At 34.1% G+C, this 20,964-nt stretch overlaps 1 protein-coding gene across 8 annotated transcripts in view; it reads right to left on the bottom strand.

Annotated features, from left to right (window-relative positions):
• The window catches only part of fu (STKc_STK36 domain-containing protein fused), a 129,190-nt gene that overhangs the window by 7,663 nt on the left and 100,563 nt on the right, over window positions 1-20,964 (bottom strand). For 4 of the 8 annotated variants that reach the window (XM_087351012.1, XM_087351013.1, XM_022059177.2 and 1 more), the window contains 9 exons: window positions 18,677-18,756; window positions 7,364-7,477; window positions 7,129-7,274; window positions 5,568-5,747; window positions 5,123-5,267; window positions 4,941-5,037; window positions 3,842-3,941; window positions 2,412-3,375; window positions 1,143-1,536 (listed from right to left, as the gene is read on the bottom strand). In XM_087351012.1, coding sequence (XP_087207138.1) covers window positions 1,143-1,536; window positions 2,412-3,375; window positions 3,842-3,941; window positions 4,941-5,037; window positions 5,123-5,267; window positions 5,568-5,747; window positions 7,129-7,274; window positions 7,364-7,477; window positions 18,677-18,756 — 2,220 coding nt within the window. Of the gene's footprint in view, window positions 1-1,142; window positions 1,537-2,411; window positions 3,376-3,841; window positions 3,942-4,940; window positions 5,038-5,122; window positions 5,268-5,567; window positions 5,748-7,128; window positions 7,275-7,363; window positions 7,478-7,840; window positions 8,038-8,095; window positions 8,153-8,185; window positions 8,597-18,676; window positions 18,757-20,964 lie in introns of those variants that run through there. The other 4 variants (XM_022059176.2, XM_022059178.2, XM_022059179.2 and 1 more) reach the window with 4 other exon arrangements.

The raw sequence follows: 20,964 nt of genomic DNA, 5'->3' as shown, positions 1-20,964 counted from the left end.
TGTATATACTTCCCATTATAACCAATACCTAAAGCAAGCTGTGGTGAGTTATTTGTTATAAATTTTATTATATTCGTTTTATCTAGATTTAGGGCCACCTTGTTAGCAGTAAATCATTTACTCATATGAGACAGAACTATGTTTGATGTTGAAGGGAAATCATCAAAATTTTTATTAGAAATTATGACACTTGTGTCATCAGCAAATATTATGGGTTCTGTTAAAGTATTTATTGTTGGAGGAAGGTCATTTATGTATATTATAAAAAGCAAGGGCCCTAAAATTGACCCTTGGGAACTCCATGTTTTATTGTTCCCCAGTTTGAGAAAAAAATTTGTTTGTTTTTAGGTGCTTTTACTTCGACCTTTTGTTTTCAAAATCTTGTATCTCAGGCCTTCCAAATGTTTCAAGAGCCTTTGTAAAAGTGGCATACTCTGGACCTAGCAGTAACATAGTAAGCCCACCCCCCTTATATTTGTGGAATTTTATCAAACCAGAACCACTGACAGTCAATGTCCTTTTTGGCACATACCAGTTTTCATTAATTTAAATGGTAAAGTATACAAACGATCAAGAAGTACAGCTGGAAATTAATAAAACAAATAGCAACCTAAAATGTTTTTCAAAGAAATGTATTGTGATATATATTTCACAGAAATTCAAAATTACTGTCCGTACACATTCCATTATCAAAATAAATAGCATTAAAAACTACAAGACTTTTTAGAAGTTACTCCTGCGCTATATATAAATATGACAATGAAGGATTAAGAGTGTTGTGATATAAAATGTCAGATTAACAGCTGATGTTTTGTTTAGTTTTACTGAACTTTCACACAAAGTATGTGCTTGTAACATATGATGAAATACAATATATAAAATCTTAAAACTTTGTATACCATGTAGTGTATTACAATATAGAATAAGTTACTTATTTTATATTCTAAATCCAGTTTAAACCATTTGATTAAATGAATTAATTTCCCTGATGCCACTGATGATGACCTCTTGAGGTTGAAACGCGTATGGCAATAGTGTCTTTTTTATAGTGTTAATAGTTGTTTGTTTACTTATTTTATATTTTAATATGTAAAATGGTCATACAATCCATTTCTGTCGGTAGTTTTTAAAAGTTTGCTTACCTTTTGTATCCATTCCCAGGACAATCTGCTCTATAAGACCAGCATTCTCGGGCAATACTCGAAGAACATGGCATAAGATAGCCACCAGATCAGTAACAACTCTTATTTTCCTACGACCCAGTAGCAAAAATTGCTGAAGCAGGGATGTGGCATTGAGGATTGCTACTGCATCACAAAACTGGATCAGGAAGTCTTCAGCTGCATATGTTAGATGACACAGTAACAAATATATACATTCTAAAGCTTGAAGTTCATCTGCACTGAGATCAGATACTTGACGAAGCAGGTTCCCACTGAAGGATGGGCCAAGATCATCACTGTCATAAGCTTTTTGACGTGCAAGTAGTTTTGAGGCATACACTAAGTTAGGGACTACCTTCACCTCAAGATATATCTGTTAAAAAGAAAACACATTAAGTTAAAGATCAACATTATTTTATTTATAAAGATATACAAATCTAGTAATTACTTTGTCAAGAAAGGACTTTTCATTATTAAAACTACAGAACGAGATTGCAGGGTGTGTAATTGTTAGCAATCTTTGTTATAAACATTAAAATGAAGTGAAACTTACAACAGACTGTTGTATTACCTGCACTTTCCTTTGAACAAGATTTTTTAAAGAAACCGAAATTGTACTCTGACTTCTACCTAATGCCCACCAGAATGAGAACAAATCATGCATACTGAGAACTACAGTTTATCTCCAGTACAGGTGGTTCCATTTATAAATAACCGAAGTTTATAATGTTTTGTACAAAATAAACAGGCAGTGGTACAAGTCTGTTTTGCCATGGTAAAATTTCAACACTATGCTTGACAACTTCTTAAAGTTGCCCTGGCTATATAATGTTACATTTTCCATCTTCCTGGTCATGCTCAATTCCCTTCAGACTTTTCTTCTATCAGAACAACAGCGCCAACTTCATATTTTCTGCTGTAAGCAACTGAAATCTCACTTCCTTCATGTTGGATTTTATAAAATTTAAGAATTTCAGTGAAGTATGACAAAAAGCAGAAATTCCTCTCTAAACTGTATAATTATTAACTTATATTTCTTGCTAGCTCATTGAATAAACAGAAGCTTATAAATGAAAGCAGAGATCATAATTTAATCCTAAACTTGTTATTTAATTTACAACATTCAAAGTAGCAAGGCTTTCTTCTGTCACAATAATGAAGTTGTCTGTGTGACTAAATATTTTTTGTTCACCTTCTGCCTCAGGTTTTTCTCTCATTTTAAATATACTAAATAAAATTTTTTATTACCTGTTGGATTTTCAAAATCTCCTCTTCAATGACTTCATTTACAACAAATGGTAATGAAAGGAGACATGACACATACTCCATGACTCGAGAACTGGCCCCAGGATTACGGAGGGGTGACACTACTACACCAACAAAATTACATTGCTGCATTGCATCAACATCCCCATCCATTACTTCCTCCATAGTGCGTTGCAAGAATGCCAGCCACTCATCACTTTCAATGGGGTGTGTATTTACAGCTGAGTCCCAACTATGGAGTGTGAATATGCCACGACTCTGGTACAGGCAAGTGCCACCTTTTTTCTTGCTCAATAAATATTTTGGCTTAAACTTATCAGCACTATATTCTTGGCTCACATGTGCACTCAAACTGTTCTGTTCCAATTTTTCTGTATCTGAATTTACATGTTTTGAATTGCTCTGAGATAAATTTCCACTATCACACACATTTCTCTCACCACTTACAACAAGACTGGCAACCTTCAGTTTTTTCACAAGTCCATCAACATCTCCTGGAAATGAAGCACCAATCTGACTAGCTCCATTAGATGGTAATACACTTATATGTTGTGTTCCCCTTAATGACAAAGTACTTTTCCCTGTCACTGATAAAACACACTCAAAGTTCTTTTTATTATGAACACTAACATGGCATACTTGTGACATACTCTGTAGCATTTTCTTTGTATCAAGAGCTACAACAACATCAGAATCTGTGCTTGATTTACTTAGTTTATTTCTTTCATCACTGCAGCCAGAATCAGACTTAGAACCAATCACTTTACAGCTCCTTGTTGTCAAAGTCTCGCATGGAGATAATACATTTCTACCGGAAACTATGGTGTTTTTCACAGTCTGATTACATGTAACTGTACTAATATTCGAGGTACATTCAGTCTTTTGATGCAACAATTTCAACTTTTTTTCATGTTCTTCCATTCTTTGTACTGCTGGAGTCAAAATTCTGGAAATCATAATGGAGGTTAAAAAGTGGTCACATATGTACCTATTATCTTTTTCAAGACAGTATATAAGAATGGATGTATATTCCTATATGATAAAATATTTATAATAATTTTCCCTTGGCTACTGAGCACAATATAAATTACATTATATTTCATGTTATGTATATAAGCAAAATCTCAGGACATACCAAGCATAGAAATAAATGTATTTCTCTAACCTGTTGTGGTTAGGCTTCAACACATTCCCTTCACTGTTTCTTTGTTTTTTTGTATTTGTACAACTCATATAGGTATTCAAACACACAACATGAAATCATGAACTCATCAGGCATTCATTACAAAACTCCATACATTTTATTACGCATGTCTTGAAATCTGAATATTTTCAGAAAAGTATATGAGAAAACTAAACTAGATCTTTTCCAAATTCATAATATCACAGTAATTTAAAGAAAGTCCTCTTACTTGGATTGACCTGCTGTCTGATTAACCAAATCTTGCTTCTGAATTTCTTTGGCCATGACCTGAGAAGCAGTTAGAGGGTTTGTGAGTGGAGTTGCTGCACCTAAGAAATAAACAATGTTATAAAAATACGATTTAAAAACTGAAAGGAAGTGTCTCTTCCTTTAGGACAGATTTAAAATTTGGTAAAACCACTCTTGATTCAGACAGAAAAATCATTATTACAAAATGCATTACTGCATAGATAAATATGTCCAAATCCCATTACTACAGGAACTGTTCCATGTATAAAAGAAAGTAAAAATAAAAATAAAAACAAAGTTGCAAAAGAGCAAACCAATTCAGTTTCTATATCTGGATCCATAAAGATCTTCTAATAAAACCATCACTAGCCATTCTTTAATACCACACCTTCATCACCATAACAATAGAGAAAAACTAAACTGGTAAAATACCTTTTGGACCACAGAAATCGATGTGCGTCAAACTACTGAAGCTGAGGGAAGCTGTTATAATAAGCAGGGCAATGATAATATACACAACAAGTTCAAGACAAAACTCACAAAGTCTACTTTCCTATTGCACAGACTTCCTGTCCTACAAATCTTGAGTTGATGTTATATTTAAATAATACAAGTTTATACACTAATAATAACATGAAAATTTTAGTTCACGAGTTAGCATGTTTGGTTTGTGTGTAGGTGGTCTTAGGGCAGAATCTTACCATATCTTACCAGAGTTACACTCTTCTTATTTATTACTTGCAATTGTAAGGAAGTTACAGACAGAAAATGGTGGCATATTGGGATGTTGCACTGTGTAGTCTGGTAGATACTGACTTTTTAGAGGAGTTTACTGCCTCTATCAATATGGTGATTATGGAGGCAGTAAACTACTCTGAAATGTCATTCAATATCTGCAGGATATATAGCACAACTTCCCAGAAAATAGTGATCTTCAAACTTGTCACTGTCAGAACCTGAAATCTCACCATGTTATAGATTCTTATTGTTGTTTTGAATTGTATTTAAACAGGAAGGAAAAGTTCATAAGGCTTTTCTAAAGTCAAGCCACAGTGCATTTGTTACAATTTTAAGATTACCTTCTTCCTTAAGAATAAGGACACCATTTTTAACAAATGGATGTTCCAGCAACTGTGGCCATGTCAGTCGTTGCCCTGGATCCTTTTGAAGTAAACCCTATTTGAAAACAAGAAAAGGTGACATAATACTTCATACACACAAATGAACCAAGAATTCTGGGCATAAAAACTGAATCACTTACCTGAATGAAATTCTGACATGTAGGCGAAATGAAATCTGGCCACTTAACAGCTTCATGACGAATCAATCGTACCAAGTGCAAAATGGATGAAGTACAGAATGGTGGAGAGCCCACAAGCAATTCATAAACAATACATCCCAAAGACCTGTAAATTTATTACACTAATACTATGATTTAACTTATCTGTCAGGAAAGAACTGAGGTAGGAAATATGGATGTCAACCAATTTATCTATGTGTTTATTGTGGAAGTCATATGAATCTACAGCACGCTGCATTATGTGCAAGATTAAGTAGACCTGTACTATACTAGATGGACTAAGATACAGTCCAGAAAAACTTGTGTGAAATGGAAAATGGAGGGATTTCTATAACCTACACATTCCAACAGTCTACAAAATAGTTTACATAAATTACAGGAACAGTGATCTTATTTATATGCTTACCAAAGGTCGGCATTATGATCATAGGGTTTCTCTTCTATGAGCTCTGGGGCCATGTAGAGAGGTGTACCTTTGATGGATGTTAAAACATATGTACCAGTGCTCATGCTACGAGCAAATCCAAAATCACATAACTTTGCTACTCCATTGGCTTCCATTAAAATATTCTGTGGCTTTAAATCCCTATGAAATGCAAACATTAATTTCCGAATTATTCAACAAGGGTAGATGGAGAGGGGGGGGGGGGGGCAGAACTGCAGAACATTCACACAGACAACACCAAAAATAAATGTGTGTTAAATAAATCATGTTAGCTCTTAATTCAGTTTTAACTCATGCGGTATTTTTTGTTATGTGATAAGTTACATAAATGAACACAAAATACCAAGTGACCAATGTTTCGTCCACAGTTACCATTACACCATTATTGATGGAACAGTTCTATAATGGTTCAGCAAACTGAAAAATTAATCTTTCTTAGCTGTTAAGTAACATACTGGGTAGTTTCACCTAATCATATCAGGGGACAGTATTTGGAAGGTCCTGGATTCAAATATCACCTTAAAGACTGCCTATTCTGTGTTTTTATGGTTTCCCCCTAGGCAAATACAAACCAACACTTTAAATTAGGTCACAACTGTTTTCTTTCACATACTTTCCAATTCATTATTAATTTATCATCCGATCATTTGATGCTATCAGAGCTGTTGAAGAACTATCATTACATACAATTAAAGGACAAAACACTATATAACTTTAATGTCACTCCCACCTTAGGAGTTTCAATATTGGTATTAAAGGAAGGAAAGTAAAAACTCTAGTGAGGTCTTATGAACAGAGCAATAAACCTTTAGATTAATGAAAGGCTGGGAATTTCTTGACCAGCTCAGCCAACTATTAGCATCTCATAAACGGCTACTTAGTTAATTACAAAATATAAACACGATGTTCTCTATCAAGATGGTTCAAACATTATTTGGAGAAATAACACAACATAGATATGCTGGTATCATCAGACTTGCAAAGTAAGTAGGCCAAGAAGGGAAGGATGTGATAAAATGGCAGCCAAACCAATGACTAAGTTGCTACTGAAGTTTCAAGTAAAACTACTTAGTAAATAAGTTAGTTTATAATACATTAAGTTACCTATGGGGGGAAAAACCTATACTGCTGTCATCTACATCTAGGTTATTATTTTAGTGTGAGTGCCTTCCAGTTTTTGCTCTCCAGTTTGCTGAGATTTTGTAAGATTATGATCAAAATGTGTATTGAATAAATAGATATAATGAAGGAATAATAAATAGGATAGCAGGTAAGACAGAGATTCATATTTAAAGGATTACCCACATGTAAAGTCCTAAAAAATGTATAAATTCAATTCTAATATACAAAATATGCATACTCAAGTAAAAATATTATTACTATTCATAATTTCAGTAGTTAATATAATACAATAAAAATGAGAATAAATCAACATAAGCTTGATCAAATCCTAAAATAATGGTAAAAACAAGATATGACTAAACACACAATGACAGTATACAAAAGATACCAAATTACATACCTATGAAGAACTCTGTGTGAGTGCAAGTAATAAAGTGCAGAAACTAAATCACAAACAATCTTACGTACTCGCTCTTCTGGCAAATAACCTTCCTTTCCTAAAATTTCATATAGCTCCTTGTCAGCATATTCAGTTACCACCACAATCTAAAATCAAACAATACAAAGGCATACAATGATTAAAAGAAATTAAGTCAAGATCATAATATTGTTCTTGAACTCACATTGTACACTACCTCATTGCCTGTTTCAAATGAATCCAGCATCTGTATGATATTTGGATGGTGTAGGTGTTGCTGAATTTCAAATTCCTGTCTCAAACTCCTTAATTCTTTTTCAGAACGCCCTCGCTATAAAAAAAGGTAATGGTTGCATAGTTTTAATAACCAAGTGTAATTTTCATTGCAAGGCTATACATTAACCACTCAGAGATGCTACTGAAACTGTAACTGTACACCAGTACCTATAATTTAAAATATTAGTGTGATGACGGTTAGCAAGTAACCTATATGTAAAAACTGACAGTTAAATGAAAATGACATGGAATAGCAATTTTATGCTTTAAAAAATTCAAGAGCTTTACGTCAACAACACATTACCAGTATTACTCTTAAACCAACACACATTACTTAATATACAGTATTAAATTGTTGGTTATGTTGGTACAAATTTGGTACCACGTCCCCATGGTGGAGGACAGTTTTTGAGCATACCTATATGTTCTTTCATGTTGGTCTTGGTTTCGATACGGTTGGGTAAAGTTAACTAAAAGGAACACACACATTAATCTGCATCAATACCTTTAATTTGTGACATTTACAAGCAGAATTTACATCTACCTACTAAGGGAAATATGCTATGAGAAGATAATAACAACTGCCGATGTTTTATCAGCATGGTGTATTGACCCATACTATGCATAGCCCTAAAAGAAATTTCAGTTTCATCAGTCACACTTCACTACTTACAATTCAGTATCAGCCCTTCTGTATGCATGGGTCTAGTTGACACCAATTCATTAAAATAATACGTCTGATAATTCTGTTCTTAGTACATACCTTCTGTATAATTTTGAAAGCTACTATTTCATCTGTTCTGAGACATTTTGCTTTATATACTCGACCGAAAGATCCTTCACCAACCAAACCTAAAACGTCGTACTTTTCCATTGTATAAGTACTTCGAAGAGACCGCTATCTTACTTTCCTGTCATGTGGTACGTATGCCCCGCTTTATAATAATATTTACAACACGGATTACTTCAACTTTACAAGTTCTGTGGGAAAGTTATACGTTACACATTATATTGTGCTTGTGCAAACCCAACTGATTACTTGATGTTAATGTCGTGATTACGGTTACAAGTCATGTAGTACGTAACATAACCTCTGAGAAGTTGATGTTTACATCGGTTTATGCAAGGAGGATTTATTCTTTGAACTTGCAGTGAGGTAATTTGTTTTACCAAACAGGAATTTTTATGAACTCAAATTACAACAAAATGTCACGAATTTCCCTTTTTAATATAAAAATTCTAGTTTTATGGTGAATGACGCGACAAATTAGCAATCCAGTTTATATGTAATTAAGTCGAATTTGTACACCCCGACTATTTACTATTGCAAAATAAATCATTATACAAGATAAATCCCTGTCGTAACGAAATTATCAATTCACGAGAATCCTTCGCCTTGAGTGTAAAAATCTGAACAGGTCCATAGAATACTTTCAGATGGTTTTAACCCATTTTCTTGTAATGCAGTTTTGTTTAGTATTTAGATCGCCAATTTCGCAGTAAAATATCTAGAAGATCTCCTCAATGCTACGCTAAACAAACTTTACCCACTGCTTAAGTGATGCCTTCTCCATCCCCAAGATTTAAAAAATGTACACATAACCTAAGTAATACACAGTCAACCCTATCAGGCAAGTCATGGTCAGCAGTCTGCAATATAATATGTTGAGTGAATAAATTTATAGAAAATAGAAATGAGATGTTGCTTTTACCAATTCCTGTTCCTTTTTGTGTGTAGTCATACGATGAACTCTGGTACAAAGCAGAAACTATTAGGATTCTTAATAAAATTTCCCTATACCTAGAAAATTCACTGCTGACATATCATAATTCATTGTAATGTTAGTATCTGATTTTCAAATGTGTGCAGTACAGTGATATGCTTCTTGACTTCTTAGCTCAATCAGTCAGAATTCATGTTAGATAATAAAATGGTAATGTAAAAAACTATTTGTATTGGGTAGAGAAGACAAGTGATAACTTGTTTCATTAGTGTGTGGTGTTCCGTTATGGAGATTGTGTTGAATGTTTGGGTCATAAACAGCCTGGAATTTCTTAAATATTTTGATACTTCTTACTGCTTCAATCCTGTAGCTTGGGTGATATAGCTTTATGAATGTCATCTTCTTCAGTGGCATGTCCCATTCCTTTGGTCATCATTATACTGTCAGCTCCTGATATCTTATGTATCTGACCACATACAAATCTGTTAGTGTTACTGCAGTCAGGGCTTATCTGTAAATTTCTTTCTTCCATGTTCATTGTTGAATAATCCTAGTATATAGAGGTCATAATGCCATAGGAGACCACAACACATAGTGCATATAGAATTAAATAATGTATGCAATTTTGCATGATGACAGTTCATGAATATGGGAAACAATTTTGCATTAAACATTGTAATGGATTCTGAACTGTATCAAAATGACTGTTGCACTAATGTTTAGGATATATTTTATAGACTTCTACACTACCAGAAACTTTATATAAAGATGGATTGTTAAGATTATAGTGGTGATTTTTCAGTCTTCCTGGGCATATTTTTTACAGCTGAAATGGAGGGAACCTACCAATGGATGCTGGTCTGTTTCATTTGTGTTAATACATTGCCAGCCTTGTTATCTGAGAAATGTTTAAGCAAAAGCCAGAAAACACATCTGTATCTTGCAACTAAATCACCGTATCGTTATTTAATCAATAAAAATGACTCTTCTGTTCACTATCCAGGTAAGACTTTTACTTTTGTTATATTAAATATCCCCAATAAGATGTAAATTGATGACACATATTTTATTATTATTTTTATGTTATAGGTTGTAATGTACTTCGGATGTGGATGATTGTTCGCCATGGAACACGATATCCTGGTTCTAAAATTATACGAAAGATGAGAGAGAGATTACCTGTGTTACGTGATTCTGTGATACAGAACCATAAATTAAAACGAGGTACCAATTTCTTAGAACTGTGCAGGAGTATTCACTTTTAACTTTAACTATTTTAATGGAAATACGTTATTTTAATTTTATCATCAATACTATTTAGCAGTCTAATTAAATATTTTCCAAGCATTCTTCTTTGTTGAATTTTGATCACTTTTTGGTTCATATTTTAATGCTTATACAGAATGGTTGCAGGAATGATATCTACCCTTATTTAAGTTATTTTAAAGAAAAAATAAACTAATTTTTTGTTCCTGTCCATTAACTTTTATCAGCTCTGTCTTGTGTGTTCGCTGTTCATAAAAGAATAGCCATGACGTCTAAAAGTAAACATGGTGATTTCTACATGTTTATTTCATTTTTTTTTAAAATCTTACTGAGAAATAAATAGGAATAATGAACATGTGATGCTTGGCTATGAAGTGAAAGAAATGTTTTACAATATTTGCTGTACAGTTTTTCTAGTTATTTTATAATTTCAATAACATTTATCTGGTATACAAAATGTCTGGAAATATTGTACTAAGGAGGCCAAGTTCTTGTATTGGCCAGCCAATAGACTCATATGCTTTGCACAAAGTGTATAAAATACATGCGTGCATTGATCCACCTACTCACATATATTCCACGGATCCACAAATTATTCAGAATGACTAATGTTTTATCTTTTGCTTGAGTTCTGCTGATCATCGAAACCTTACCATTTGTACTTTTTCAACTTTTCAGTAGCAACCTCAGCCTCAAAAGAACTAGGTTCATATACATTTTAGTCTGTCTGACATTATTAATGTCATGTAAGTTCAAAAGGTTACAAAAGTAACCTTCCACCTGTTTGAAATATTTTGGGAATCTGCAAACAACCTCATCATCCTCATCTTTTACCAGATTAGTTCTAGGTTGGTAACCCTTCATAAATTCATTTATGGCTCTTAGCAGATCTTTAATGTTCTTGTTATTACTATTTGTTTCTGCCTCATTATTTTGTGTTTCAGATATTGCCCCTCCCCCCTTTCTCTTTTTTGTTCTTGAAAATTCTGATAGTTTCATGTCTTACATTGGTCATACTATCTTTATTCATTTGGGTTATATTCTCCAACCACTGCAGTTCAGCCTGCTTCCTTTTATATAATAATTTTTAACATTTTTCATCAAACCATGATATATCTTGCTTTAACTCGTAATGACCTAGACTCTCTTTGGCTGAAGTTTTGATATTTTCTCTAATGCTTATCTAAATTCCCAAAGCTGCAGACCTGTCTTCCTAACCAGCATTACAGTATCTTGAAAATAGTATATAGTAATATCCAACTTATTAAAAGCTTTAACTTTTACTTGGAACATTTTTCAGTATGTGCAATACTCATACATCTAAATGTATGCATATGTAATGCATATCATAATTTGGCTATATAGTATGTTTTAGTAAGTCCGTACCACATTCAATTGACTTGCATTTACCCTTATCATGATTATAATTTAGAGACAGACAGATCACACCTAGATAATACTTTCTTTACTGGTTGCATGTGATGGTTGAAATGAGATTTTATCTTCTTTGTTGGAAAACACAAATTTTCACAATTAAGATGTTTATGAACTGTAAAGGTAAAAACTAAGGTTATCCCTGGTGTTTAACTATGCATCCCAACACCATGCAGACATATGGGGGGGGGGGGGGGAGTGGTAGAATAGCTCTATGCATTCTTAATTTCGGCACTAGATGGAGGCTGGTAGTTAGCATCACACCCTGTTCACTTAACCCCCAAGGAAAGAATCCTGGCACCCACTGGGTAGGAGGTTGGGTTAGCCCCGCAATTGATCAGGATGTTGTGGGGAAGAGAAACATTCTGTTCTGCTGGGGAATCAAACCCTGGACATCTAACCTGTATCCTAGTCACTATACTAACTGAGCTGGTTTTCCTTTATAAACTGTTGGATGTTTAAAATTTAGTGCTTTTTACTTTTATTAGGGAGGCTTTGTAATGAAGAAATAGCTGCACTTCAGACTTGGTCTTCTCACGTAGAAGAAACGGATGAAAAACGCCTTGCTCATGAGGGTGAAGATGAAATGGTAGAATTAGCAGAGAGGTTTCAGAACCGCTTTCCACAAATTCTGCCAGATGTTTATACGAACTCAACATTTAAGGTACAAAGTACTAATATCATTCTTCTTATAAGAGTATGTAACGTAAATATATTTCACTTTCTATATGTTTTTCATTCTTCAACAGTTCCAGTTTACTGCGACGCAGCGCACTACTGAGAGTGCTCGTCATTTTACCGTTGGGCTCTTTGGACGAAGAGTAAGTCGGCATGTTTGGTTTCCAGAGGCCATATACAGAGATCCAGTTCTCAGAGTAAGCTAAAGCACAAATTAAATTACTCGTACATCAGATATGACTGTGATTTTATGAAGCTCGTGTGTGTCTTCAATGAAATTTTCCTAGGAGTTCTAATTTTAAATTTGTGTGCTGAAATGTGTTTCAAGACATTCAGTGCTCTACAGTTTTAAGTTTGCCTTGTAAATTTATTTTATTTTAAAAGTGTAACATTTAAAAGTAACATCTGAATTTACTGTTCATTGTTTGGTTTCATATTCCTATTACTGTTTTTATATGAGGCACTGGCTTGGGAAAGGTTACAGTCTAATAAGTTTACCATTCCTATGCTAACACAAAAGTATATTAATTTAAAATTAATGAGACAAGATGAACTAAGATTGGGTGATGTTGATGAATTTCAGTAATACTTGGATAGTGACTGGAGTGTATGTGGCTATTCTTTGCAGTTGATGTAGGAATAATGGAGGAAGCTGCTTTGCTAGATGTCTAAAAATATGGTAAAACTGTTTTGCAATGCTTGTAACAGGGTAAGTAGACTTAAAACTTGAAGGAATGAAGATGATGATGGCACTGATGATTACAATGGCTAATATATACTGGTAGGATTAATTTACATCATTACTTTGTTACTAATACAGGTAACCCTCGATTTACACTGGGGATATGTTCCTGGACGAACCGGCGTAAATTGAAACTCTTTTTATAATGTAAATCAATGGGAAGTCAATGACATGCGTTCCCAGCACCCAAACATTGACGAGTAATATATAATGACATTACATTTGAAGTTCTGAAGTAACGTAAATAAAACAAAGGGAATTTAAAAAATATATTTAATAAATTTACAATCGGCAATTCATTGGTAACTGCGATTGACTGCAATTCTTTCATGTGATCGATGTGTACTGTCATCTCTGCTGTTATGCGATAGTTGCATTCATGTAAGACGCCGACCTATAGAAAATCGCGTAGTAAAAATAACCCCGGTACCTCCGCAGAGATTAAATTAGTCCTTTGAAAGTTTAAAGTGCCAAGAATGAAACTGCATAAGAGCAAACTCGCACATGCAAAAGTTTGCATTTCACAAACAGCTTTTACCGATTCATCGATCTCATTGGAGCAAATTCGTGTTAACGAAACATACATAATTGCAGAGATGACTGTATTTATAATTTTTATTAAAAATCAGCGATGTAAGAATTACGATTTAGTATAAGAATCAGTACGAGATACATTGTAAAACGGTATAAATAATAGTAAAATATATTCTTTCACTTTTTGTCTTTCTGTTTTCAAAATCAGCGTTATTCTGAATCGGCGCATATTGAACCGGCGCAAATCGAGGGCTACCTGTATAAGTTTTAGACCAATTTTATTTTGTTTTATTATGTCTTTCATATTTTGTTGTTATATTTTGCTTCCCTCACATTAAAATTTCAACAGACATTCATGTTGTCTGTGAAAATGAGAACTGATAACATTGTCTTTGTAGTACTTTCATATATGGATGGGAAAATTAAAAACAGAAGTTTCACAGCAGAATAATGCCTTGTTGTTTAACATATGTGTTCCCTTACAGTCTGGAAGCCTACATTCCTTTTCTGGTTATGCAACTGTGTAAGTTCAACAGTATATCATTAATAATTAAACTAAATTTTTTTCAGTTTTATAAATTATGCCAAAGATGGCGTGTAGAAGTAGACAAAAATCCATATTCTTTGTTGGAGAGAACAAAATTTGAGGAGGGACCAGAAATGTCTGCTGCACTTAAAGATGTTAGTTTTCATTTGGGATTCAATGAAACCATGAATATTGGTAAGTATTCAATTATTAATTACTTCTTCTCAGGCTACTAGCCATGTCAGGTAGAATTTGACACACCTGGTAGCCCAAGAAGAATTCATTATACTTATCACCGTGAAAGATTCAGATATACAATTATTTCAGTGCTTATTGTTGGTGGAAGGATGCAACATTGCTTAAGATTACAGGGAGGATATTTGTTTCAGGTGACGCTATTCTTTTGTATATTACATGCTCATTTGAGACAGCTTGGGACCACCGTGCACAGTCACCATGGTGTGCTGCATTTTCAGAAAGTAATATGAAGGTAAAGACATGAAAGTGTTATATTTATTATATACTGATATGAACATATTGTGTTTCAAACAGATTCTGCTTCAAGATCTTCATATCACATCTGTGTATTGAATTACAGTGGTAGGGATTAGTATAGTGAAGCTATGATGAATAAGACAAATATTGCATACATAGTTTTGGTGGGGAAATCTCTTTAAAATTAGCCACCTGAAGACTGAGGAGATGGGAGGATAATATGAAAGTGGGTATTAAGGAAGAAGGTTTTAAGGATGAATGCTGACTCAGAGTTATTTCCAGTGGTATATTTTTATAATGACAGTGTTGAAAGTTTGGGTTTTGTTATGAGTGTTAGTTTGATTTTATTAAGAATATTAGCTCTGGATTAAATCACTATAATTAAACTCTAAAGGGCTCTGACGATGGTGGATTACACTTAAAATTATTCATTGTCTGGACATTTTCCATCGTCCTTGTTTAAAAAAAAAGAAACAGCCAGAAAACGAAATGAAGCCTGTTGGTTTGGCATTTATCCCGTACGCGAAGGATGTTTCCAAGAAATTTAAATGCATTGCTAATTAGTATAGTATTAAGACAATTTATTAATTAATATATTAAGATAATTTTAAGTGTAAATCACTGTAATTGATTTGGTATATTAAAATACCTGTAGCTGCCATAATGGTATTGTTAATGATGTTAAGTACCAAAATAGAGAGCTTTTCAATGGCATGATATTCATACAGATTCCACAGCTGGTCAGTTGCTTCTAATGTTGATGTCTGAACAGGGATGGCCATAAGTCCAATAGGTTGGTTTGTAAGGTGTAATAAGTGATTCATTATGAGTGAGAAGAACAAGAGAAGATATTTGTTATGATGATTGTGTGTGAGTTGGGTCTGGTGAATATGAGGTGTAAGTGCGACATTACCGGAAGCAGGAATGTCATGGTGACTGTGGATTCCCAGGTTTTCAAGGGAATTTTATTTCATTAGTATGCTACTACAGGTGTGTATTACATAACAGTAAAAAATTTCTCTCATGTTTTAACGTGTTCTGACATTGTATGGATACAAGTCCATTCATCATTGAGGACCGTCTGGTTGTGACCATGTAAGTTCACAAGAAAGAATGAAGTGCCCAAAGGAGTGACAAAATAAGTGAACTTTGCCTTATGTTTTAATAAAACAACTTTGACTTGAAGATAATTTACATAAAATGGAGTAAAAATGTTCTTAACCAGTTTTGTGTTGGGTGAAAAATGAAATGGAAAACAACCAAAATCTGTGGACATGGGTGTCAGTGCTCATTTTGAGGAGTCAGTTCTTTGATCACCCAGAAAATTAATGAAGAAATGCTCTGCGGAATTCCAGGTTTCTAGAACCTCCATGTGATGTCTGAGGAGGATGGAAAGCTGCCATAAGTATCAGCCCACATTTTTCAAAGATTTAAGTGGTTATGAAATGGATGTATGATGGCAGGCACCTTCCCAACCTTGGTGTCCCATTGTAATGCTATGTTCACTGATGAATGTGCTATATTATTTTAGTGCAAGGTCTTGAAATGTTTATGTCTGTGTAAAGTAAATACACATTTCTTTGAAGAAGTAGCACAACATCCACTTCATGTTGTGTGTGCTGCAGTCACCAGTGAACTGATTATTCGATCATACTTCTTGGATGTGTCTGTGATGGGTGAAAGTAAAGTAGACAAAACTTGATACATGGGCACAATACGGGATCAACATCAGCAGCAATGTCGGAACGTAATTATAAGTAACACATCAATTGAAAATGTTTCAAAATTTAAGTATCTGGGAGCAACAATAACAAACAGAAATGAGGTGCGTGATGAAATTAAGTGTAGAATATATTAGGGGGAACACTTGTTTTTATTCAATTCAAAAAGTGTTATCACCTCATTTTTTACCCAAAACACTAAAGATTATGATAAGTAAAAAAATAATTTTGCCTGTTGTCTTGTATGGTTGTGAAACATGGTCTCTTACCTTGAAGGAAGAACATAGATTACAGGTGTTTGAAAACAAGGTGCTCAGGAGGATATTTGGATGTAGGAAGGATAAAATAAATGGGGGATTTAGAATAGTGCAATAGTGCAATAGAGGAGCTGCGTGAAATGCATAGGTCACCTAGCATAGTGAGGATAATGAAATTTAGGAAGCTCCGATGGGCTGGACATGTAGCATACATGGGAGGGAAGGCAAGGGGTGCATCCATTAAAACAACCACTGGGCAGACCAAGAAGAAGATGGGAGGATAACACCAGGATGGATCTTAGTTAGGTGGGCTGTGAGGATGGTAAATGTTTGGAGTTGGCTCGGGTTTATGGCTGGTGGCAGGCTTTGGTGTTGTCAGTGTTGGACCTGTGGGTTCTGCTACCAGGGATTTAGTTTAGTTAGTTAGTGATGGGTGAAAGTTATTTGAAGGTGTTGTTCCAATGGATAATTCCAGAACTTGTTAATGTGAGCTTTCTAAACAGTATAATTTTGCAATAACATGGGACACTAGCCCTTTATGCTACTGACGTGCATGCCTTCCGGAGCAGCCACTTTCTACTGATTGGACAACGTACCTCTCATCTGGCCTTTCAGAAGTCTTGACCTGACCACATGTAACAGCTGGTCGTGGTCTTTAGTGAAAGAACAATTTAGCACAATTCACACATACTCTATTGCTGACTTAAAAGGCAAGGTTTGTCATAACTTCAACACCATTACATCAGCAAGGCTTTGACAAGCTTACTGGCATACTTGGTGACAAACGTAATTATGAGTTGGTAATGATGGTAACCATACTGGTAACTTGGTTGACTAAGAGCTATTTGGCAATTGGTGAGACAGCTGTTAATTCCATACATGTGCTTTGATGTGTTATGTTTATTTGTAATTATAATGTTTCTGTACTAAACTCCTACTCTTGTGTTATGCCTTCTATGCCATCATTGTGACTTTTGGCCATCCCTATAGTTGAATCAGATTGAAGAAAACAGGTGAGTGGTCATAGGGACATGCACACCATTCAGTAATGGGGTTCAGAAGAAGAAAATCTAAAAAGTTTCAGTACTTTCAATTTTGTTGCATGGAGATTTTATAATATATTATGATACTGATATTGAATTTATAGGTTTTTGAATATGCAGAAGATCTGGAACACTATTGGATTGATGGCTATGGATACAACATCACATACAAGCAAGCCTGTCCACCTGTTAAAGATATGATGCAACATTTTCTGTGAGTTTTTAAAAGTAGTTCTGGAAGCATTAATTCAAATACTATTGTGCATCATAAAACATGACAAGTATGGAATATGAGGTAGAGCACATAACTGAATTCCTTCAAAAATCAAATTATTTTAAATTTTTTATAATTGTACGCATTTATATTTTACAACATAAAAATATTAAATATGTTAAACATTCTGAACTATTAATTGGAGGAATTAGGGCAACTAATAATTTTCAGTTGTTAACAGTGGTTTGTGAAAAGGATTGAATGCCTGAAGAAGGACTCGTATGTCTGAAATATGTCATTATATTCTAGGATGCCTTTAACTAAGTGCTAGTGCACAATCTTACAAGACTTGTTGTACAGAGATGATCATTTAATAATATATATGACTGCGCCGTGACCGGTCACATTCCTGAGATTAAGACTGAATGGAGCTAATATTCCACTCCCCCTTATGTCTTCATGGTATGGTGCTTAATTAAACACAAAGCCAGCATTACGTAAATATTAATTCACAGAACACTGTTCTGGCCACTTTTGATGATAAGGTGACAGTATTTCTTGAAACCTGTCTATCATCATGTCTTGAACTAATAAATTATATTTCAGTGCAGAAGAAATACCTGGAGATGAACCAAAAGCTCAAGCTGTAGTGTACTTTGCTCACTCTGGTACTCTGCTGAAGATGCTGGCTCACCTTGGTCTGTACAAAGATGAAAATGCATTACTTCATAGCAACTTCAATACAGTGGGGAAATACAGGAAATGGAGAGTTAGTCAAATTGACAGCTTTGGAGCCAACTTAGCATTCATACTTTTCAGGTTTGTATGATACTTTATGTTAATATATATTATGTTAAATCTGGACAGAAATTATCTCTGCATTTTATTTGTATTATATGCTACCAATGTGTGTGCCAAATACGAAGTAGAATAACTAATTATTGCACTACTGAGCAGGCTTATGTAACAGTAGTGGTGCTGTACATTTTGCATAAGGAGGTACGTGGCTTAAATCTTGGCTAGGCTGCCAGAAATCCTAAGTTTTTTGTGGGCTTCCTCAGACTCCCCAAGTGAATCTTGGCATATTTCTTTAAAATTGGCAAATTCTACCTACTTCAAAATCCTAAACTACTCATTTTCAGAGTTATTAATTACTCCATCTTATTTAATGATGTATAACCTATGTAGATAAAACAGCATCATTAAATAATCCAAGAATTAACCAGTAGTCACTACACTTCATTTTTCAGTGATACTACTCGGTCAATCTGTGTTCTGTGTGCTATGGCCATATTGAAACAGCATACAACCTTGTAAAATTGCTATTTTGGACTTTGTTTATTGTCTGAACTATAAAACTGTAACATTTTGGAAGCTGAATTCTGCTTTTGTCTTAGGTATAAAAGGTGGGGGAGGACAGAAAGCCTGTCTCATGCACCACATGGTTGTATCTGCACTTAACTGAATGCTTCCTGGAACAAATGCAGGAAGTACGTTAATCCAATGTGTCAACGTGTTCATTTGTGACTGTGATGGCTGTAGAATTATGTTCACATATTTTTCAATTATAGAATATTATTACTTTATATGTTTGGTAACTCTTATATTGCAGGTGCAATGGACAACTGAAGGTGTTGACTTTGCATCAGGAGAAACCTGTCACTTTGCCTGGCTGTCCTAAATTTGATTTATGTCCATTAAATGTCCTGAAGCAGCAGTATAAGGAAAGTTTCACTGATTGCAACTTTAACGATATTTGTGCATTGTCTCCAGAGGCTGCATAATATGTACATTTTGGAATTAAAAAGTGTCAGGTACATTAATGTGTTCAGTCAGTGATATATATTTCTCATTTATTGAAAGCAAAATTCTGTCTGCAAGTGCGTGTCAGTAATCTAACCTAACTCAACCAATTATATTCCCTTGTAAACTGATCTTTGTGCATGGTCATCAGCACTTAACCACTCAACATAACATAACATAACCTCACCCAACAAACCTAACCTAACCTAACATAACATAACTTAACCCAACCTAATCCAACTCAAGTAACACCCTTTAAAACTCTGTGTGTATTTCTGCTTCTTAAATATATATTTGGCTGCACACCTACTGATATTTGTACATTACTCATCTTTAATATGTTAGGTTTTATACATAATAAATATGATAGTTATCTGTATGTTACCAAAATATCTCGTGATACCAAGGAGAAGACACGTGTATTACTGAACTTTTATTGGGAACTATAACGTTTTGAAATGGATCCTTCTTTTCAGTATTATAAGTTAATTTGTTATACTTCTGGTGATGATATGAAGATTGAAATTGATACAAATTACTTTTGACTTAAACCCTTTACTGGGCACTGAAAATATGTTATGCCAATTATAATATTTCAGCTTTAAGCTTGCAATTGTCTGTGTTTCAACTCAAACATATTTGTGAACATGACAGACAACTTCATGGTCTGTTAATCAAACATCGTTACTAGTCTGAGAGATGAGAAACGAAGATCACGATTATTTTAAATGCTATGGAGATCAAATTAATTTGTTTACAAATATTTTTAATTGATTAGAATTATCATATATTGTCAGACTGTATTACAGGGTTAAGTGATAATGTTTAATTACTTAACATTTTAAATATCTATTTTGTGATGTAAAATGCAGATTTAATTTAATTTTTAATGGATTATTGTAACACATAAAATTATTTTATTAAAATTCTATAAAATGATTTTAGTTCTGGTTTCTCTTGTTATCAACATGTGTTAAGGTATGGTTCCACTAGTGCAAAAGAACCACGCGGCTTCTGCAATCAGGAGTTTTAGTGCCTTTTGCAGAATCACCTCTTAGCAAGCCACATATAACTAACCGTGCTTGTAAAAAAATATTTCTCTCTT

This window comes from Zootermopsis nevadensis, unplaced genomic scaffold (genome assembly GCF_977971745.1).
Source record: "Zootermopsis nevadensis isolate Lab colony 2312 unplaced genomic scaffold, Znev_1.0 Znev_ptg000018l, whole genome shotgun sequence".
In the NCBI taxonomy this organism is placed as follows: Eukaryota; Metazoa; Arthropoda; class Insecta; order Blattodea; family Termopsidae; genus Zootermopsis; species Zootermopsis nevadensis.
The sequence above is the reverse complement of the archived record's forward strand: the minus strand, read 5'-3'. Positions and strand labels throughout refer to the sequence as shown.